At 35.1% G+C, this 18,845-nt stretch overlaps 1 protein-coding gene across 2 annotated transcripts in view; it reads right to left on the bottom strand.

Moving 5' to 3' along the window:
• The window catches only part of LOC120523740 (protein diaphanous homolog 3-like), a 933,584-nt gene that overhangs the window by 392,941 nt on the left and 521,798 nt on the right, over positions 1–18,845 (bottom strand). For both annotated transcript variants that reach the window (XM_039745314.1, XM_039745313.1), the window contains exons 18-20: positions 15,522–15,617; positions 9,235–9,329; positions 7,617–7,718 (exon numbers count right to left, since the gene is read on the bottom strand). In XM_039745314.1, coding sequence (XP_039601248.1) covers positions 7,617–7,718; positions 9,235–9,329; positions 15,522–15,617 — 293 coding nt within the window. The remainder of the gene's footprint in view (positions 1–7,616; positions 7,719–9,234; positions 9,330–15,521; positions 15,618–18,845) is intronic.

Consider the following 18,845-nt stretch of genomic DNA (forward strand, 5'->3'; position numbering starts at 1 on the left):
GTAGCACCTTTCAAAAGGGATCTACTACCGAGAGATGATCCATATACATTTTAGCTGCTGTTAGTTACTTACCTGTTGTGTTACACAGTCTTTAAAATGTAGTTTACCCAAACCACTCCAGTAGTGCTCAATGTACCTGTACTTCTTAAAACGTTAATGTTTTACTGTTTAATAACTTATAGACTATATTTTATTATTTTTCCCTTGCACTCAGTGACCAAAGCTATACACACACATATAGACACATACATATATATCCATCCATCCATCTTCTAACCCGTTGAATCCGAATACAGGATATATATATATATATATATATATATATATATATATATATATATATATATACACATACAGTGGATGTATGTGTATATATGTATGTATGTATGTATGTATGTGTGTGTGTGTGTGTGTATATATGACAGCAGCAATCCAAGCTGTGAGAAAATAGTAAAAAGGAGGCGTGTCAGACGTCGTGGTACATTTTCTGATGCAGCTAGACGAAAAAAACTTTGTGACGCTGCCGCCAAATACACAAAACAATTACTTTGACAATCATGTTACATTATTTTTAAAATGTTTCCTTTTCTTTTTCATAACTTCTTTAACACACTACTTCTCCGCTGCTAAGCGGGTATACATATGTATATATATGTGGATGTATATGTATATATACTGTATATATGTGTGTATATGTATACATATGTTTGTGTGTGTGTGTATGTATATATATATATATATATATATATATATATATATATATATATATATATATATATATACACTATATGACACCAACACTCATGACAATGTCAATCATGTTACGTTATCATTAAAATGTTTCCTTTTCTTTCTCATTACTTCTTTAACACACTACTTCTCTGCTGCGAAGTCGGGTGTTTTGCTATTATATATATATATATATATATATATATATATATATATATATATATATATATATATATAAAATCAACTTACATACACACACACAAAAGGCAGCCCTGCATTTTGTAAGGAGGTGAATCAAGCAGAAAGTTCCTGTGCAAGGTATTTTACATTGTTCTTATGTATTTTTCATAGTAACATTTCTGTAAATATATTCCAATAAGGGTAAGAATGCCTAAAATTTCACCTATTTTTCCATTTCTCACACAGTGCTCATTCCTTTTACTTTTTATTTAATTTACTCCCACTGATACTGCAATCTATGTTTTAATTCTGATATTTGCCTTGTGACAATTTGTGAGAATTTATAATTTACTCTCACAATTGAAAGTTTTTCTAATAGATAAACACCATTTTATTTTTGTGTGATAGTATTGACATTCCTTCAGAATGGTCGCACTTTAATATACCTTTTTGAGGTTAAACCATTATCAACAGAATTGAAGGAATTGTTTTAAAACAATAAAAGAGGAGTGCATATAGCACTCAATGTTATTAAAAAATTGTACAAGAGCTTTTGGAAAGCGAACTGCCAGTGATTATAATTGATCACTAATATTTGTATTTTTTATTTAAAAGTGTGATTCATATTCATATAATAGAGTTTTTAAACTACTAAAAATGTATGCAGAAAACTATAACTGTAAAAACTTGATATCAATGTTCTTATATGCACATCTAACTTTTTTGAATCTCCTCCTTAAAAGCTAAAATGATCAGAAAGAATAATAGTCCATTTACTCTTTGTTTGATCTCATAGAGCAAGATATACCCAAGGAGCTTATTAGCAGGCAGGCTAACACATTGAAGGCAGAGAGATAGCAAATTAGCATATCACTATCATTTAAATAATACCATTTAGACACAGGTGCCTTTGCTCTACACAGAAAAATGTATTTTACCTAAAGGTTCAAATGATCCAATCTCTAAGAATTTACTGCTCAAGAAGTATTAATTTGTCTTTTTCAAAATTAGCTGTACTTGAACTAAGTACGTATCAGACTGCCACCTTTGATAATTAAGATTCAGCAACGGATTTTCTTTTTTTAATCTTACATTGCCACAAGAGGCCTGTTTCCAATTAAAATGTACTGTACAGAACTTAAGTTTTAGAACTTTAGGGTTGGAATGAGTAACACTGGAAAACACAAACTTAAGTGATAGAAACTTTACCAGTGATAAAAGATCCAACAGGTCAAAATCACAGAATGTGGTAGTTGGAGGCAGGAGGAATGATTTGACTGATGTATCATCTGCCCAGACAAGGTGGCAGAGTGGTTAAGGAGGGTGGCATGGTGGCACAGTGGTAGCACTGCTGCCTTGCAGTTAGGAGACCCGGGTTCGCTTCCCGGGTCCTCCCTGGGTGGAGTTTGCATGTTCTCCCGTGTCTGCGTGGGTTTCCTCCGGGCGCTCCGGTTTCCTCCCACAATCCAAAGACATGCAGGTTAGGTGGATTGGCGATTCTAAATTGGCCCTAGTGTGTGCTTGGTGTGTGGGTGTGTTTGTGTGTGTCCTGCGGTGGGTTGGCACCCTGCCCAGGATTGGTTCCTGCCTTGTGCCCTGTGTTGGCTGGGATTGGCTCCGGCAGACCCCCGTGACCCTGTATTCAGAGGGTTAGAAAATGAATGGATGGATGGATCATTTGCCCAATTAAAGTTACTTTCCACATTCTATAAAGTAAAAGCTACATGATCTGTTGTTAATTCTGCACTTTCTTTGTGAATGGCTATCCTCGTTACTTCTTCCTGCCAGAAACTTCAGCATTACTCCAACATTTTGTTAAATATGCCTCACTTGGAGAAGACATTATAACAAATTGATCAAAACACTGGATCAATGTATAAGTAAAGTTCAATCAGATAACTCCACACCAGTTCTAGATACATCAATGGGTAATAATACATTAAGGTATCAGTGTCTGACCTGAGTTGCACAAAACAAACACTAAACGGACAAGCAAAAGGCAAAGATATCACCAAAGATGGGAAATAAGACTAAGGTAAATGCATTGAAGACATGGCATAAGCATTCATTACTGCTTTCTTTCTCAGGGATTAGGGCTGAAAAGTATACAGGAACGACTATGGTCTTTGGAATTGTTAGGAATACTCCTGACTTCAAAAACTGCCATAGATTGACTTCAGCACAGACAATAAATGACCACCTCCTAATGCATTCATTGTGAATTAGGTTACAGGTGACAGAAACCAAGCAAAGATTTAACAACAGAGAGAAAGAGAATGTTGAAGGAAGAATATGAAGCAATGAGTTTGAGTCCACAGTCTTGTCTCACCTATTTAGTTTTTTAACATACTGATACACTTTCCACATTTTATCCTTTCATATGTCCATGTTCTTGCATTCTTCTGTAAGTTTTACACATCTGCTCCCAAAGTTAATATGTTGGTGTGTAGTTTAACTCCTTATCTGCTATTTGCAACATCTGTTTATTTAATTGAGTTACATTTCAAGGAAAAATTAGAAAACCTCCATGTTCAATTTGAAGCCTTAGTGCCTTGTGGTCATATTAATGGTGAGTAGAATTTATTGCCGTGGAAGTTAGCGAGCAGTCAAAGCATAAATAATTTATTTTTCATAAACTTTCTCAGTATATATGATTATATATTAGTTATTTTAATATTATAATTGATTATTCAAATTTTAATCAATACTGTTGATTACACAAAAACATAGTGTGCATGGGTATGTGATGTTATAGTGTCTCTTTTTTTCCTATATTAATCATTTGTGGTACATATGTATAGCAGCTTGTAAGTCATGTGCACAATACCCACTTTCCTTCAGATATATATTAAATTACTTTCAAATGCATGGTGTCAGCGGCAAGTTCCACTATGATGCTGTTGGCTTGCCTGGTAAGTATGTGAATAGCTTGTATTTTAAATGCTTGTCTTAGTAGCATGCATCCAAAGCAGGCGTAAGTATCTGTCAGGTTTTGTTTTTCAAAGAACATGTTTAGGGGGAGGGATATAAATGAAACTTGACACATGACTTCATATACAATTAATCTTTATTAATTTGTCTAATCAAACACTTGAATCATTATAATCATGTTCATTTATATTGAACTATTTAGTAAACATTTTAAGGACTTGCAGGGGTTTGGTTTATTTTCGAAAATATCAAAAAGGAAAAACAAAAGCATACTATTGTATTTTAAAATTAACATTTTTTATGACACTGATGTCTAAACATTTGAAGCTGAAATGACAAACAACTACTTGCTCTGTAACCTAAGCTTTGAAAATGATCAGTAAAGTTTGAATCTTTGAAACATAATGAAACTATCCATCAATCCATCTTCCAACCCACTGAATCCGAACACAGGGTCACGGGGGTCTGCTGGAGCCAATCCCAGCCAACACAGGGCACAAGGCAGGAACCAATCCCAGGCAGGGTGCCAACCCACCACAGGACACACACAAACACACCCACACACCAAGCACACACTAGGGCCAATTTAGAATCGCCAATCCACCTAAGCTGCATGTCTTTGGACTGTGGGAGGAAACCCACGCAGACATGGGGAGAACATGCAAACTACATGCAGGGAGGACCCGGGAAGCGAACCCAGGTCTCCTAACTGCAAGGCAGCCACGCTACCACTGCACCACCGTGCCGCCCATAATGAAACTAGCCTCTTTAAATAATCTGCCACTTCTACTGTTCTCTACTTTGAAAGCAGTTTTGTGCTCTGCAGAGTGAATGTGAACATTAAGTTCCACGTGTCAGCTCTCCTAATCACAGATTCAGTTCACTACTAATTACATCCTAGCTGAAAACATGGATGTTATTTTTATCATTTCATTTTTTTTAACATGTCTGTAGATACGCTTTTCTTTTTTGGGCACTCTTTGTATTTATAAGTTTGTGTTGAATAGTAACATGCCTCTGCCCAGTTTTACTAATTAAACTGTCATAAGAGCTTTTATTTAAATAAACCCTATGGCAAACGTGTGTCCTTTTAAAATATATACTTCTCATGGATGATCCATGACTTTTTGCCAAGAAAAAGGATGTCTCATCATGCTATATCTTATATATTCATTGATCTATTTAGAACTTTTTTTCCGAGGGGTATTAATAGATTAACTTAGATTGTACTGTGAAAAATGCTGGTTTAAGAATCTACTTAGGCAATGTGTCCAATTCAAAATCCTTTTAAAAGGGAAAGCCGGAATGTGGTCAGAAATGGAACTGAAACTGTTGTGTGCATGGGAAAAAGCAGGCAATAGTGGGTGGAAACAGGATGGAATTTTGTCAGCAGTGGGATCATTCTATGGAGGAAGCCATCCACAGCGGTCATGAAATAGCTTAGAGGTTTGCATAGTACAGATAAGGTTCAAAACAAAAATTCTTTCATTAACAAGAGTTTAAACATGAAGTGAATCACACACCAAAAATGACAGTTTTACCAATAATCTCGGATAACCAGGAAGTGCACAGCCATAAACTCCTGGCCTGATAATAAAAAAATATTGTACTGTGATAAAAAAAAATTACTACGGTTATTAAATTTTGTTTCACACATTCAATAACAGATATAAATATTGTAATTTAAAAACACATACAAAAAGAAAGTTAACTTATATCATTTAGAATAAGGTCAAAAACAATTAGAAAACCAAATATAACAAAATCATGCAAAAGGCCTAAAACAAAAAAGAACAAATCAATTGAAACAAAATTGTAGGAAATTAATAATGTAATTAATAATGTAGAAAAGGGAGGTTATTGATTTGTGTTAAAGGTCAACCCTCTTTTTACGTATTTTAGAGTTAAATGGCTAGGATAGCTCTATATACATTTTAGATATAAAGTAACAAGCCAAAGAAATAAAAAAAAATATTTTTACATTTATCACATATCTATCCTTCTGCTTTGTATTCAACTTTTCTTTTTCTTCTTCTTTTGGCTACTCCCATGTAGGGGTTCCCACAGCAGATCGGATCATCCATCTCCATTTATTCCTGTCTTTTACATCATTTTCTGCCACACCAACTGCCTTCATGTCCTCTACCAAATCCATAAACCTCCTCTTTGGCGTTCTTCAACATTCTTTTCCCAATAAACCCCACATCTCTCCTCTGCACGTGCCCAACCCACCTCTATGTAGCCTCTATCACTTGGTCACCAAACTGTCGTACATATGTTGTCCCTCTAATATATTAATTTCTAACCCTGACTACCATCACTACTCCAAGCAAAAATCTTCAACTCTGCCACTTCCAGATCTGCCTCCTGTCCTTTCATCAGTGCCATTGTCTCAAAATCATAAAACATATCTGGTCTTACTACTATTTTATAGCCCAACCTTTCACTCTTGCAGTTACTCTTCTACCACAAATCACTCCGGCTGCTCTTCTCCACCCAGTCCAACCTGCCTGCTTTATCTTCTTCACCTCTCTGTCACTTTCTCCATTGCCTTGGACTGTTGAACCCAAGTATTTAAATGTGTCTGTCTTCACGTCTTTCACAACATGCAGTCGCACACTTCCACCACCTTTCCTCTCATTTATACACATGTACTCTGTCTTACTCCTACTGACTTTTACTTCCTTTCTCTTCAGTGCATACCTCCACCTCGCCAGGTTCGTCTCAACCTGCTGTCTATACTTGTTACAGATCCCAAAGCCATCCACAAACATCATAGCCCACAGAGACCCCTGTCATCTGTCAACCTGTCCATTACCATTACAAACAAGAAAGGGCTCAGAGCCGATCCTTTATGTAATCTCACTCTCACCTTGAAACAGGCTGTCATTCCTACCACAACCCTCACCGCAGTTATACTGTCCCCATACATATCCTGCACCACCCTCACATACTGTTCTGCTACTCCCGACTTTCTCATTCAGTACCATAACTCTTCCCTTGGCACCCTGTTTAGACCCTTGGCCTTGTGGTCACATATAGTATACATTAATGATATATAAAAAGTTAACTATACTTTACTAAAAAAAAACAGTACTACAGAGCTGCTTCACTAGAATGTTATAAATGTGACAGTTGCATTCTAAATATTAAAAACTGCAGGACGCAAAAAAAAAGATCAAGAATAATCTTTTATAGTTTCAGATAGTGTGAAATAAAGCAAAGTAAAGGATTAATTGTAAATAACCCATCAATCAACTGTAATAAAACTAATTATCAAAAAAAAAAAAACACACACAAACGATAAGAATGTCTTACTTTGTACACATTTCAAGCTGAGAAACAATTGCTTCATGTTTAAAGGCTCCCCCCAAATGCACACTGAATTTCAAGACTTCTCAAGGCTTTTCTGAATGACAGTCAAGCTTTATTTTTATCTTTGTGAGATGAAATATGAGTTTACACTGAGGACTATGATTCATTTTTTATATAATGTACACTTTACAGAGGGAGCGAGAGAATTAGAGCAAGAGAGAAAGGCAACAATTGTAAGGCAGATGCCTTACTCTTTTTGTTAGCGCACCTGCCACGAGAGTTTTTATACACTAGAGGCCCATATCTATAGGGGTTTGTTTTAAGAAGAGAAGCACACTTAATAAAGAAGAGAATACTTCAGCTTCTCAAAGCATCCCAGAAAGGTACTGTACACTGATTAAAATACATTTACAGGCTCTTTCTGGTACTTATCAAATGTTGTCATTTGTATGTCTACTTACCACAATTCCAAACTGTTCTGGTTCAGAAAGGCTGGAGTATTCATTTCTAAAGCAGGCCAGTGCATTCAGCTGCTCCTGTTCAGGAAGGTGTTTCACTAAATTCTTTAATAAAACAAATCAAAAAAGACATTTAGAGGAAAATATAGGAACTCATTAACAAACAGAAGGAGACTGTGACACCACTAAATAAATAAATATACTGATAATCTTAATACATTTATTTGACACTGTTTGTTTTTCCATTCCTTAGCATTTTAACTTAAGATTAAAATGCTATCCTCTTTCCCCAAAGCCAAGAAAAACAAAGAAGCCACTGTTCATCCACTAACATCTGTCTTTAATGACTGATTCAACAAAAGATGTAGGAGAACCAAACTATAAATGAAAATGTGCATTTACAATATCCAATTCTCTAAAACTCTAAAGTATTGAATAAGGCAATTTCAGTTTGGCATTATGTAATGGGCTGTGAACCTCGGTTGATGTCACAAGGTTTTTTTATTTTTAAATAATCCTAAAACCAATATGAATCTATGTGATCAGTGTCATCTGTGAGATGACTAGCAGTTCTCTGGTGGCAGCAGCATTTTTCACATATAAAAACTGTTAATGGGTTGGTTAAATTAAAATCATATCATCTGATTAAATATTCTTATACATTTTTTCCTCTGCTGAATTAAAAAGATATTTGTCAAAAGAAATTTGGAAATCTTCAGTATATTCACTGCAGCCAGATGTAGTATTTCCAACTTATCTAGTCAGGCACGTAAAAACACAACTTTAGAACCCTGATTACATTCAAATAAAATGACATCTTTGCAAATGAAAGAGGATTTCAGCCTACAGTAAACAGACTTTCATATTGAGTTAAGATATATTCACTGCAGTTCTAATTTAATTTTTTATGCTATCAACAGCAGATACTTTTCATTCTTAAACAGAAGTTGGTATTGGAGAGAAATTAAACAGCATACATAAAATTTAACTTAACTTTTAATATAACTCCACTATATGAATTTTGTATTTCATCACCACTGAAAGTAGATGAGCCTGTCATTAAAGGCAGCGATACACCAGGGGCGAACCCAGAATGAAATCTAATTAACATCTACAGCAAAGTGTAGAGTCACGTACTCAGACTGAAAATGAAAAATTCTAAAATGAAAGGCTAAAACAGAGCTCACAAAGAAAAGAAACGGCTGAAACATTAGAAACTTTCCAGCCATTACATAGGCCAATAATGGTTCTAAATGAACTCTACACAATAAAGCATATACATATTGCTAAGCAAATGGTTATAGTTAATAAAAGAACTCAATCCTTATCTGACAGGCTCAGAGTACTGAAATACACACATACAATGCGACTATGTGTATACTGTATATGTATGTGCACACACATTCTCAGGAAACCCTTTATTAAGTAAATCTACTTTATGTACTACTTTTGCCTCAAGAAGTGCCTGAATTCAATAAGATGTTGATCATAAAATATGTAATTCAGGTTTCCTTGGTAAATATATAAAATCTTAATAATAACCATTAATGACAGTTATTTGATTTCAATGTGTATTAAAACATGACTTTAATAAGTGTTCAAGTCTCTTGGTTTCCCATACTTGAATCATTGGTTCTGTTAGTTGTTCTTCATCCATTTCCAAAATCATTCTCTTGATTTCCTGGTAAGGCATCCGGAAAGAACCCAAGAAAATTGCTAGGAGGAAAAAATGAAACACAAGAGAGTTTATTTCAGAAAGAAACATCAGTTTTAAGTGCTGCAGGTCATAATATCATCAATTTAAGCAGAACAGAGAGAACTCTACTCAGAAGCCACAAGACTCAAATGTCAGGCCAGATATATGAATGCTTTCAGAATATAAAGTTATCAAGTAACACATACTGTATTCATTAAAGTGAGGCATGATGGCCATGCGGTTAGCAATTCCTGTTTGGGAAAAGTGACCAGAATTTGAATTCTGGTCAGCTCACTGCATGGAGTTTGCAAGCTCTGCCCATTTCTGTTTGGATACATTTTGGGTTTTCAGCATTCATTAACATTCCAAACAGGCACAAATCAAATTGACTGATGTGCCTAAAATGACCCCAACATGTCTGGATGTGCTTTGAGATGGACTGGCACCACATTCAGTGCTGGTTACCTAGCACCCCTTTTACTGTTATGTTCTTGAATTGCACCAAGTACTTCTTAGATATTTTCTGGCTCCACAAAACCAGGTAACAACTTACGTGCATTCAGAAAATCTTACTATAAGCTGTCACCAGTTGTGGGGTTAGTTCCAGCCTTTTGGCTGATGCTAGTAGGATGATTTTCAACCTCTTGTAAACCTCTACTTTGAATAAAATAACTCATGAAATAGACAGTTGGATATTATTTTTAATTACATTTGCTCAAAATATTTTTGTAGCTGTAGGTACTTTTTTTTAATAATCAGTGACCAAATTAAAAAAAATAAGGAAAATGTCAGTAAACTTGTATCTGTGATTTCTGTGCATATAGCAGGTACCAGTAGCAGTAGTATTTTCTCATGTACAGAGCATGAGAAATTTTCTCACTGCACAAGGCATATGGAATACTACTCTATTATCACTGTTTGACCAGATCTCAACCACAATTTTTTAAGCTTCAACACTGCCCATTAATGTAGTGTAGGTTGTAAAATTTTGCATTGCATATTTTCAAAGTTTCCTAATACTTACATTTTGTACTTTACTTTGGTATCTCTAGAATATGGTCACATGGATTCCTCAGTTGACGTTAAAAATGAAAAAACACTAAGGAAGAAAATATGTATTTGTGAAAGGATGGTGCAGTACTTCGCAGAAAGTCTCATAGCTAAAGAGAATTGGGTTAAATTCCTGCCCTTGTCATTGTCTATTGTTGAGGTATACTGTAACAAGGTGGGTCCTATGCAACTGGACAGATTGCGACTCTTTTTAGAATAGAGAATATAAACTGAAATGGCTTGGAGCAGAAAGAAAAGAGTGCTATGAGACAACCTTGACAGCATAATTATGTTTTACATAATTACCTTCAACAATGTATTGTGGAAATAATATGTTATACGACTTACTGGAACAATATCACATGTTTAATGAGTGTATGGTAAGTGAAAACACATCCAGGAACTATAAGAGGTTTAAAAAACTGATCAGTGCAGACTCTTTAGTCTTGGAATAACATATAATCAAATTTTAAAATACGAGGATTGAAAAAATTTGAACATACTGTACAAATTTGGACAGAAGTATATCAAATGTCTACAGCTAAACTGAAAGTGTACCTAAGCTTACAAAACGGCAGCTGGTTTTGTAGCTTTCCAGCCCTTTAGGTGGATGGTATGGATAGAGCTTCAGATAAACCGAGTATGTGACACTGCATACCTGGATTTGGAGATCTTCTGTCATTCTTTTCAGCAATCTTATCAAACTCTGTCAGTTTGGATGGAGATCATAAGTGGATGATCATTTTCAGATCTCTACAGAGATGTTCGATTGGGTTCCAGTCAATGAACTGGCTGGGCAACTCAGGGTCATTCACTTAGCTGTTGCTATGCCATCCCTGTGTCATCTTTGATTTCTGCTTAGGATTGTTGTCCTGCTGGTACGTCAACCTTCGGCCGAGTCTCAAGTCCAGAGCACCGTTGAGCAAGTTCTCATTAAGGATATCTCTATACTATGCTACGTGCAGCTGTCCCTTAACCCTGTTTAGTCTATGTCACTGAAAATCAACCTCAAAGCATAATGCTGCCACCACCAGGCTTCTCCACTGGAATGGTATTATAGAAGTTATGACACTAATCTTGGTTTCATCAGACAAAACAACAGATTGTGCGTTTTGGACCTTCTGATCTTACTTGTGCTCCTGCAAGTAATCCTGGCCCTTTGAAAACCCTTCACAAAAATATTGGAGTGATTTTTGATAATGCCCTCAAATTTGATAAACAAATGAACTCCACTGTAAAAGCCTGTTTCTATCAGCTCAGGGTATCAGCTAAAGTTAAGCCTTTTCTTTCCTGCAGATGACTTTCAAAAAATAGTCCATGTGTTTGTATCTTCTCGACTTGACTATTGCAACTCATTATAGAATGGAGTAAATTGTCATCCCTTGCTCATCTTCAACTGGTCCAGAATGCTGCGGCCAGGCTCTGAACAGGCAACGTAAACAGAATCACATCACACCAATTTTAGCTTCTCTTTATTGGCTTCCTGAGTTTAAAATTTTATTGTTTGTTTTTAAGTCTCTGAATGGTTCAGCCCCCACTTATCCTACTGACCTCTTGCACACTTTCTCTCCCTTGTGATCACTTAGGTCATCTGATCAGAACTTACTGGTCGTGCTAAGGCCTAGACTTAAGATCAGAACGGTCTATTCATTTGCAGTAGTTGTCCCTAATCTTTGTAATAGTCTACCCTTTTATACTGGGTCAGTACCGATTTTGGGTAATTTAAAAGCCAGTATGAAAACCTGTCTTTTTGTCTTAGCTTTTTAAACTTGCTTTGGTACCGTGTTTCTCCGAAAAATCCTTGGGTACTGTTGGTTTGACTTTGTGTCGAATGAGCGGTTGCTCGTGGAGTCCCAAATGAGGCACATTACCTGCATTGTGAGGGAGCGTCAGTTACAGCACTACGGCCATGTGGCGCGATTCCCTGAGGGTGATCCGGCTCGTAAGATCCTTATTGTTGGGGACCCGAGTGGCTGGACCAGGCCAAGGGGTCGCCCACATAAAACTTGGCTGGGACAGATACAGTGTCATTTCCGGATGGTGGGACTAGACTGCGTTTCTGCCTGAGGGGTTGCAAACCGGGATCCTGTGTTGTTTTGTCATGTAGTAGGTGCGGCAACGCACTGTACCAGTGCATGCTCCTCAACTTGAGTTGACTTGAGAGAACTTTTTTAAAATTTGTATATATATTTTGTTGTATTTATTTACTGTATATATTTATTGGTGTATTTATGGAAACTGTACAGTACTTTGATGTTTAATAAATGCAAAAATTTCCAAAATACTTTTTTCACTTTGTCATTCTGGGGTACTGAGTGTTGTTTGATATGGGGAAATATTTAATTTAAATGTTTTTAGCACAAGGTGAAAAACAGCACAGTGTGAAAAAGATGAAAAAGTCTGGATTCATCTTTTTTAATTCACTGCATTTAGTATATTACGTGTAAACATGTGGTGTTCAATGTATTAATATGCTCCTCATTCTATATTAGGATCTCCTGCAGTAGACAAAAATTAATGCTCACAATGGCTATGTGTTTTAGAGGAAAGCATGTGAAATGCACCAATGATTATAGTTTGAAAGTACCATTCATTATTTTTTAAACAAAACTCATATCGTGCCATTTTACAACTGATAATATCAGATAACAGTTTTGGTCTCCAAAGAACTTCATACTAGATAAACAAACATTAAATGTAATGTTCAGCTCTGAACTAATGAGAAAAATTCACGAGGATGTCACCTGAGAAACAATGTGGTACTGGACATGCCTTAACTACACAAATGGGTAGATGTGAAATGTGAACAAAAGTTATGTTTTTGAAGTTTAATATGAATATTGTTTTCCATCTCTTTCATGAAGAATATAAGTACTCCTCATTTAGTGACTATCTTGGTTTCTGACCATTCATAAATATAACTGTATGCATTGTGATTACCAATGCCTGTTGTATTTTAGTGCAGGAGAAGCTCAACCTAAGATGGAAAAAATATGGACTAAGGATAAAAGTAAGTTGGAAAATACTCAAAATTGGCCTGTATCCCAAAATGTGTAATGCTCAATCACATTTAAATAAGTTGGATAAGCTTTTATAGGTCATGGTGGGTCATGGCAAGTTCAGGTACTGTGGCATTTGCTTGTTGTAGGGAACCAGCTTAAACTTATTATTTCAGAAAACATTTTAATGCTGGTCAGTTTTCACATGATGCAATTAGACAATGTGGAAAAGGAAGGAGAGGGACTGGAAATGAGTGAATGTGTATTGGTAAAAAAACAAGCACATTGCAATTAAAATAGTCTTTTAATGTGTTATCCAGCCATTAAAATACTGAATGAATTTGTCCATGTTATTGCCTAGAGTGGTAAGTTGCATCATCATCATTAATGTTTAATAACATACCGACGGAACCCAAGTACACTGTTTTTTTTTTGTTTATTTAAAAAGCCCTCACTGCCACAGACCTCTCTTATTACACTAACCCTGAACAGGGTAAAAAGGGAGATATTAAATGAACCAATAATTAACTTTTTCATTTATCAACTTTTAGTTAAAGTATACTTCTGATGCACTGGGGTATACAGTATCATCAGTGACGTGACCTGGAGTCAGTGGGTGTTTCTGAACTTTCAACATCAGACATTTATTTTCATGCACTTAATCACTCCCAGCACTCATAGTAAACTGTTGAGTCTAACCGTTTAGTAGCCAGCATTCACAAATTTTCTTTTTTGCAAATTGCAACAGGTCAATCAGCAACTGAAATTAAGGGTCATCTTTTATATAATGTGAACAGACAACATTTTAACTTGAAGCATCTAAATATAACTACATCATGTTTGCAAAAATGATGTTGCTCTAATAACAAATAAAAATAAATACAACTAAATATCACTACTTCCATGAAAAACAGTCTAGCTCTCTGGGCCTGTGCATTCCTTTGTGCAGAAGCTCTCTTAATTATCAACGGACAATATATTTGTCATCTGGCACAACTGTACCATATTTCATGCCTACTTTATATTACAAGAAGCAGCATCCAAGAACAAAGCAGGCACAAAAACAGAAAATCAGAAGGAGAAGAAATGCTTTAACACTAAGAAAACATCAGCAAACTGGCCCTTCGACCTTCTGATCCTCCTGGTATGGTACTTAAATATGTTAAAAGATTTTTAAAAATATACTAAGCAATTAATTTAAAAAGTGACCAAAAACTTACGAGTTTCTCGTCTATTACTTCCATGTAGATGATTAGCCTTATACTTAGCACTAAAAACAAAGGTCACATGACTTTTTGGTATTGCTCAACAAACTGAATAAATAGGCAGCTACTTCAAAGTCATCCAAATCTTACTGCTCTTGAGAGGATCAGTGATAATTATGAGCACTAAATGACAATTTAAAAAGGATCACTGCAGAAGAAAAAAAGAGGATCATGATGAGTGATATTTACAATACTGTCATTTCACCGCATGCCACTTGTTATTAACATACTTTTATTGCTTTATCTATTTTTTTGCTGATGCTTTACTCCGTGGGGGAATAATACATGTTTTGACTTAGTAAAAAACAAAGTAGCATTAAAATGCTATAAAAACATGAAATCAGTTTAACTTATAACCTTTTAATAAGGAGAAAATTTAAAGAGAAACTCCACTTGGTTCAGTAGCAATCATTTACTTTATAAGTTGATTGGCTTTAAATTACTTAATGCAATTCACCATTTGATAAAGTTTAGCAAAGCTGACAGTACCGCAAGATGACTCTTACTGTCTTACTGTACACAGACATAGTGAAAACAAGGCTTGAACAACCTCAAAGTACTGCTCACAAATTCTCAAGTGAACTTCAGTATAAGGCCAAGTATACCTAAGATGTGAAACCCTGGGGGTTTTCAGGGGAGTGTGAGCCACACTAATTAACCCTTTGGATCACTTGAAAGCCTCAATATTAAACTATGGGCACACAGCAACATTAAATGCAAGAAGGAAATCAACCCCGGATGGGATGCCATTCAACTCATGTACACAAACTCTGGACCAGTTTAATATTACTAATCAATCTATAACTATAATATACATATGGTCACTACACTCTTTAAAATTAATATAAGTTAACCTCAAATTAACAAATTACCTGCAAATTAACCTCATGCAACTTACACAGATTCTGTGCTATCTTTGGATCCAACACTTTTAGCTCTTTGATTCTCTTTCTGATAGATTTCTTTTCGTCAGCTTCATCTTCTTCCTTCTTGGCTGCAAATGAATCACAAAATGTTCAAATTAGCCTTCCAAGCAAAGCACAATCCAAGTTCCTTTTCTCATTAGTTCTTTAATCTGGGATTGACAGATTCAAAAGTCATTTTGGCTCTGTTTAATGATTTGGCAGCATCATTTAACAGAACACCAAAGCCATACTTAAAATAAAAGCATGTAATGCAAAACAAAAAGTGAGGGCAAGAGGAAGCATGATAATGTGAAATGAATGAACAACAGAATACATTATTTAATGTAAATAGGATGATATCCCTACGCCAGTGACATCTAAAAATGTGCTATTTTTTACAAACTCTACTGTAATACTGTAAATAATTCAGAAGTTGAGAAAGCAGTAAACTAAAAGAAGAGCTGTCTTTATTATCTTTAATTCAGTGCTTTGGTTCCTGTGATTTTAACATGGATGTGTTATTGCTAAAAACCACTTATTTCCTCCTTTCTTATAATGAATTTGTTTATTTAAAGATGTTGTGTGTTCATCCTGCATATACAGAACTGGGTGATACTTAATAACAAGCACTTTAAAAGATTGTGAGTCACTTATGTAATGCAAGCAAAGCCTCGGTTAGGATTTTTTTACACAATAGTAAATGACTAGTAGGTAGACTATAGGTGGGCTCCATTCTTTTGTTGTCAATGTTGCTTTGAATGTCTTATTAAGAATTAACAAAGTGTTTGATAGTTTTCATACACACTGTAGAAACAACTAATAGATAGGGCTAGGTAGATTCTTTTTTAAAGGTTTTGAGGTTTATATTTTTACCATGGTTAGGAATACAAACTCTAACAATTAAATGCAAGTTTTTAAAATAACATTTAATTCAAGAACACTCAAGTTAGTTATACATAATAACTTTTGTTCAATAAATAGCATACTAAAACAATGCTGTATATCAGTGTTTATGCCACCGTTGCAAAAGTACCAGATTTCATCAATTTTCAAAATAATTATTTATACAGTATAAATAAACATACACGCACAGCATATTAGCCCTTAAAGCTAAAAAGGTAACATATACAGATCTACACAACTATGGAGAATTCACAAGGTTGCATTCTGAGGAAGGATGTTTACTTAGCCAAAGCCAGGGATCTCTTAAGGGACAAGAATACCAGAAGGCAGAACACAACTGGGTAATTAAACATTATGGAAATTTCAACTCCCGAGACTTACTCAGCCCCTTATCAGGAGAGCTCATTTCATAGACTTCAGTTTGCCAAAAGAAAAGAAAACAAAAATTTCAGGTTAATGGTAAGAACGTGCAACCTCAATAAATAGTTCTTATTGACCTGACCAATATTATAATCTAGTGAGCAATAACAGGAACTAAGCTAAAATAGAATTTCAAAGCAACTCATAAATGGAGAGAGAAAACAAATTTGGCAAGTTTTGTCTAGCAATTAAGTGCAGAAAAACATGGTTCAGTTCCACCAGAATGACAGGGACCACAAGCAAGTCACTTAATCTTCTAGTTTTTAAAACATGAAAAATAAATACAAATAAAGATAATAAAATAAAAGTGTTAGTTATATTGTTAGAGTCTTGTAAAAGAAAAACATCTTGGAAAGGCAAGTCACTATAAAAGGGTACTGTATGCTTGTAAAATATTATAAAAGCCTACAGGCATTTCTTTTGACTATTTCAGTGAAAAGAATGCAAGTTAAATCTTCTCAATTAAGCACATTTGAAAATGAACAAGACAAAAAAAAACAAAAATAAACATATACAGTACATACATATTATAAAATATCTTCACAAATACACAGTCCAAACAAACGTGATAGAAAACTATAATTTGGGCAAATGAAATCTTGACATATAGCACCATATACTTATTTTAAATATAAAGTACTCCATTAGTGTGTGTGTGTGTGGGTGTGTGTATGTGCATGTTCCAAAAAAACAGTGGTGTTCAAATAAATTAAACACTTTTAATTCTGTTATATGCATGGTGTACTCTCCTTTTTAAATAAATGTACAGTATAATAATTGTAACAAATACAACACTAGCTAGTGCACTGGTTAGCACTGCTGCCTCAAAGCTCCACAGTTAAAGATTTTCCCCCATGTGGAGTTTACATGTTCTTCCACAATTCTACATGTGTTTTCCGCTCAGCACTCTAGTATTCCTCCTCCAACCCCAAAACATGCAGTTAGGTTTAATCAGGGTCTTTCTGAAAGTCTTGATTGACTGACATTCTCAATTAAGACCCTGCTTTGCACATCTATTGCTGATGGGAAAAGCTATCTATTTATTGACTTGAAATGGGGATGCAAAAATATCCACTTGTTGCCAAAATATCAACACTTAAAATCAAAAGCTTAGTGTGGTATTACTTTACTCACACCAGCCCATTTACCCACCAGGAAAATATGATTTTGGAAACTGGTAGAATTATTTTCTTTGGCAACCACTTTTTTCTTTGCATTAGGCTTTCTAGTTCCCTATTGAAGTAAACATTTATTTCTTCACAATGAAGGGCCATAAACACTTTAAAACCAACAAAATTCCTCTTTTCACTGGAGAACAGTCTCTGTCTGTGGTAGAAGTCACATTTTATTGCCACTCCACATTATCCACTACACATAATTACAACAAATTGAACCGTCTAGCCTATACATCTGCAAATGTTCATGATCAAAAAGATGAGACTTCTAAAAGAGAGAGAGCAAAGAAACAGATGAAACAGTTTTCTGCCAGGAGTGTGTGTTTTAATCCATTACATCTCCATAATTTTTCTTAAAACGAAAGCTATATTTTGGGCAAGAAGATTTACATGCCCTAGTTCCGTTCTTTTTAAATTGAACTAAAACAGATTAAAGAGCTGTGGCCGTTGAGTCACCTAATTAAAGAAAGTGAGCCGATATGTAAGCAATGAACACAATTTCATTGCTGTGACATTAAAGGTACAACGTGGTCCTCTTCAGGTTTCATCATTCACTTTTTAGATGATATACCAGAAATATTAAGGTCTCGGGCACACAAGTTTCACACATCTTGACGGCAGAACAAATTGCAGAGAGGCCTAAAGAAAGATAGCTAGTTATGCTCAATAATGGAATTTTGAAGAGGAAGGCTGCACAGAATATATTTAAGTTGTAGACAAGGCATGAATATGACAGAGAAGAAAAAACACTGAATGACAAGGCATCCAAATCTAGATTTTAATCAATTTAATGAGAAGATAAATACCACATGACACTTC

The sequence above is a fragment of the Polypterus senegalus genome, chromosome 2 (genome assembly GCF_016835505.1).
Source record: "Polypterus senegalus isolate Bchr_013 chromosome 2, ASM1683550v1, whole genome shotgun sequence".
Lineage (NCBI taxonomy): Eukaryota > Metazoa > Chordata > Cladistia > Polypteriformes > Polypteridae > Polypterus > Polypterus senegalus.